Here is a 4,689-nt window from a genome sequence, read left to right as displayed (position 1 = left end):
CAAAAACATAATGATTTTTATTTTCCAGGTGATTATACACTAATGAAAACATACTTATGAATATTATATTCCATTTCTAACAATAGATCCTCCTCAGTGTTACACACTGGACCTTTAAAGCTGTAGTCTGAATGAAAACAACAAGTCAGAGCCAGAAAGATAGTTGATCGTTAAGTCTCATTCCCAGGTCGTCAAATATTGATGCTGGGAAGACTCAACAATCAACTGTCCTAAAGAGACCAACCCAAAGCGTCTTTCTGTCTCTGATTGTTCTTTTTTGTTCAGGCCTGGTGGATTCTTGCAAATGCCATTAGGAGCACTAGGAGCAGCTTTAAGTTGCTCTCAATGTACTTAGACACAGAAAACACAGGAAGTGTATACAAGTAACTATTTTTCCTGTCCATCTCTGTCTTTCACTCTCTGTCTCTACAGGCTGCCAATCTCTCACACTTGTTTTAATCAGATCTGTCTGCCTCCGTACCGAACCAGGAAGGAGCTTAAACACAAACTCACCATTGCCATCTCCAACGCTGAGGGCTTTGGCCTGGAGTGACCAGCCTGCACAGACTATTAGCGGCGCTAGCTATCTGTCCACCTCAACTACCACAGTGCACCTTACTTATCTCTTTGGTCATGGATCAGACTGTAGAGTGAACAGGTTTCTCAGCAAGCGAGTTCTAATGTCAAACAATATTATCATGGACTGTAATGCAGTTGGTATTGCTAGACTTGGGTCGTCCTCATCCGTTTGCCAATGTTGAATAAGATGGGAACTTCCCCCTGCAACAGCTATACAGAAACACTAGAAATCATTTTATTTGCACATGACCTGTTATTATAAGACGTCCCTGATTGAAGGAAATGAAATGAAGAAATTCAGGATTTTTATGTCAGTAGATGTCACAAAATTGAAATTTGAAAACATCAGTGTGAGTCTTCCACAGACTTTACTGGTCAAACCATTACAGTTTCATAAATTAAATGTTAAATATTTCTGGTCCCTTATCATTGAAAACATATCAATAATATGTGTTCTCTAGAAAAAAACTTCTCATAAATTGTAATTATAGCTCACTCATTTGCTCAGGTAATTATAATGACCAATGTTACAATTTTTTAAGCAGATTACCAGGTATTTACTTCTGTGATGCTCTACTTTATGGTCCAGAGTAAACCACCATTAGTCTAAATCTGCATTAAGCCAGTTAAATCTGTAAACACAATTGTTTCTCTCAGTTTCAGCTCTCCATCCAGACTAAAACACAATTTTTGTATAATGTATAAATCTTAAAACGCCAGCTTGGTGTGTCAATGCATACAGGGTAAACAAGGCGTTTAACACTGTAATGCAATTTTAGTTATTTTAACAAAAACACATTTTGAAACTAATTACTTATAACATTTTAAGTAGTTTTCTTAAGAAGAAATGTTCAAATTCTCTAATTTAAGATTCTCAAATGTGAATATTTTCTGGTTTCTTTAATCCTCTATGTCATTGAACTGAATGTCTTCGGGTTGTGGACAAAACAAGTCAATTGAGAACATCACCTTGGGCTTACGGAAACAGTGATGAACATTTTTCATCATTTTCTGACATTTTATGGAGCAAACAATGAATCAATTAATTGAGAAAATGATTGATTAATCCATAATCGCAATAATCGTTAGTTGCGCTGCTGGTTAAAATGTAGTGTTTATGGGCTGCAATAAAATCACTATTTCCTACTCTTTATGTTGTCTGACAAATGTAACAGTAAATTATATCAGGACAACTACATTGTGAATTCAGAAATCATTCAATAAGCTAGCCTATAATTCATCCTTAAGTATTCAATATGTGAAATTTAAGGTAAAGAATATAGGGATTTTTTTTATGACACAGCAGTAAGATACAGCACTTACAAATTGAAGGTAAAAGGCAGTAAAAAGTATATAAGTTAGAATATAAGATTTCTGGAGGACACTCAAGTTTCGAGATGTATGATTTTTTTATATTTACTGTTTTGTGTCGATTCTGACGTCACCGCTTTGGCGGCTTTTGAAATATATTTTTATGAAGGCCTAGGGTTTTAATCATTTTGCTTTGTTTGCAGCACACTGTCAGGATATAAAGCTTTGCTGGGAGAAGAATGCTATTGTGTATCATGAGATATAGATTGTCTTGTGAAGTTTTGTTCTTGTTTATTGACATTGCCGCCTGTTTTACTGAACCAAAGGCTGCAGCACAACTGTTTTCATTTTGTTTTAAATGTTGAACTAGAGCTGTTGATCTACAGTTTGACACTTCTCCTATGTGGTTTATGTTGTATGATGGCTGCCATCGGGCTAAGAGATAACCTGCAGCTATAGAAGCTGACTGTTCGTAGAGTACAGAAGATGAAGCAGGATGAAAAAAAGAAAAAATTTCTGAAAGTCCTGTTCTGTTAGTAACATGTAGTTAAATAGACTGATTATTTTAGAGAGATGTTCAGTGATTGTTGCTAAGTAATTAAAAGGAAGGGTTTCAGAAGTATATTTAGTGATTTAAGCACCACAACCTTTTTGCCTTTCATGCCGTTGCTGCCTCCTGTCTGGAGCTGAGCAGTGCTGGTTTTAAACACTCAGCACTCTCTTATATCAGGTCGCCATGGCAAGATATCTAAAGTCCAAAAAACCCAGAAGTTACCAAGCAACAGCCAAGCAGCTTGTATGGTTGCACCGTCCAAACTCATCAGTCTGATCTGGGTCACTCATTCACCCAGTCTCGCTGAGTGTCTATAGGGTCTGAAAAAGCCCCTTATACAACAATGGATCCTTTCTATCATTTAATGACAAGTCCAGAGAAACAGCAGGAGCCAGAAGCAGCTCTGCTCCAGTCTGCTTGAGAAGGACGTTGTGCCACATTCACATCACGTAGGACATTTTAAAAATACCAGCTGCTGACTGGAAAAAATGTCAGCGTCCTTGCGCTGAATGCAAGGCTGGGATATGGGAAATGTTGTAGAAGGAACTACAACTGCTTGGGCAAAATAGGATAATGTGATGTCAGAGAAGTAGTTTTTTTGATATGTTAATCTAACCCAGGTCTGTTGTATGTGAATGGGACCAAACTGTGTCAGGTTATACAGTGGGATGGCAGCGTAAAGACCTTGTCAAAAATCTGTTTGAAAATATTTCAAATGGATTTGAAGGACTTGTTGAGATGTAATTATTTTCACAGTAGAGAAAAGTCATGTATTTCTCATGTTTTTTTTTTATTATTTAACAGCTGTAAACCTTCAGTTTTATCAGTATCAGTCAATGTTGTGTTAACTTTGCTCTGTTGGGTTTTAACCTGAGTTGCAACAGTTGGTGAACTCATGTTAAAGGACCGGTTTTTGAAATGATGCTTCTCTGTTGCCTAAGTCTTACATAATATACTGTATGTACTGCAGTGTTTCCACACGTATTTACTGTACAGTAAAGGCTGACGAGGGGTCCCCTCTCTCTAGAAAAAGATTTCCTGGCTGTGCAAGTTTTTTTTTTAAAGGTACACTTTGCTTCACATTCATGCACATCCTGACATTGACACTGCACAGAACAGTCCTCTGCTGCTATATAGTTTCTATAATCATCACCTTGATCTCTTCTTATCCACTGTGTGCATGCATTTATGGACACCTTTGATGATTTTTTGTCAAAATGAAATATATTCATTAAAATAAAAATGTTTATTGCATGTTATGGGTAGGTCAAATCAGTATGAAACAACAAGAACAAAATAAACAAAAAAAGAATAATCTTGCAACAAAATTTAAAGAGAAAACAAGGTAAACCTTAACTGATCCTCAGAGGGGAAGCTCAATAATTACAGACAACATAGCAAAAGTAAAAAATAAATAAACTAAAAGTATATAAAATAAGAATAGAAATAAAAATAGGAACTATACAAGAGTATGATAACATTGATACAGTAGCAGAATACAGCACAACAATACAGAAATCATCATCATACAGGCTTTCACAGTTTGATATAAATATTGGGGGTCCAGTTCTGTTCAGAAGGCAATCTTCAGATATAACATTGTCTTAATAAACTTAGACACAGATTCGCCAACAGAAAGACTGGCTCTGCTTTTCCAGGACTTTAAGTAGAACAGCAGCAGAGTGCAGTCTGTAATACAGTGTAGCAGTGAGAGTGATACAGCAGCGAGAGCACAGAAGGGCAGTGACTATTTGCATTGTGGTGTTTGAATGATCCATTGTTCATAGTCCGTCCTCCTGTTGAAGTGAGTTCCAGTCATGGGTTGGTCATCTTTGCACCCCACATACACAAACACACACTGATTATGTTACATGCATGAAATATTCTGGATCTTTCCCTTATTCCGAAAAAGACAATATTTCTACTAAGCTGATTACATGGCTAATGAAAGTGCACAGAGCTGACCATAAACAGGCAGGCCATGTGTCACAGACTACAATAAAAACCCCAGATGAGACACATATTCCGAATGTGCTGTATTTAAGAATGTTCCTAAAACCTGAATAATATTGGCATATCCCACATTAATCAGAAAATGCTCCACTCAGAATGAGGCCTAATTAGGGATAGCCAAACAGAATATGCTGTTTACTTGAGTCCAAGTGTAAACCTATTTGATGTCAGCCATTGGTTTGCAGAGTACTGTTTTGAAGCCTTGAGTTTGGCGTTAAGATTGTTGCCATGTT

The 4,689-nt window shown here is 36.8% G+C and overlaps 1 protein-coding gene across 1 annotated transcript in view; it reads left to right on the top strand.

Annotated features, from left to right (window-relative positions):
- The window catches only part of hectd2 (HECT domain containing 2), a gene marked incomplete at its 5' end in the record, with an annotated part of 39,594 nt that extends 36,117 nt beyond the window's left edge, over nucleotides 1-3,477 (top strand). Inside the window, one exon of the mRNA XM_035663056.1 lies at nucleotides 433-3,477. Coding sequence (XP_035518949.1) covers nucleotides 433-553 — 121 coding nt within the window. The remainder of the gene's footprint in view (nucleotides 1-432) is intronic.
- Between the last annotated feature and the right edge of the window lie 1,212 nt (nucleotides 3,478-4,689).

The sequence above is a fragment of the Morone saxatilis genome, unplaced genomic scaffold (assembly GCF_004916995.1).
Source record: "Morone saxatilis isolate NCDOM2014 unplaced genomic scaffold, NCSU_SB_2.0 Contig19, whole genome shotgun sequence".
In the NCBI taxonomy this organism is placed as follows: domain Eukaryota; kingdom Metazoa; phylum Chordata; class Actinopteri; family Moronidae; genus Morone; species Morone saxatilis.
This window is presented reverse-complemented; position numbering and strand designations above follow the sequence as displayed.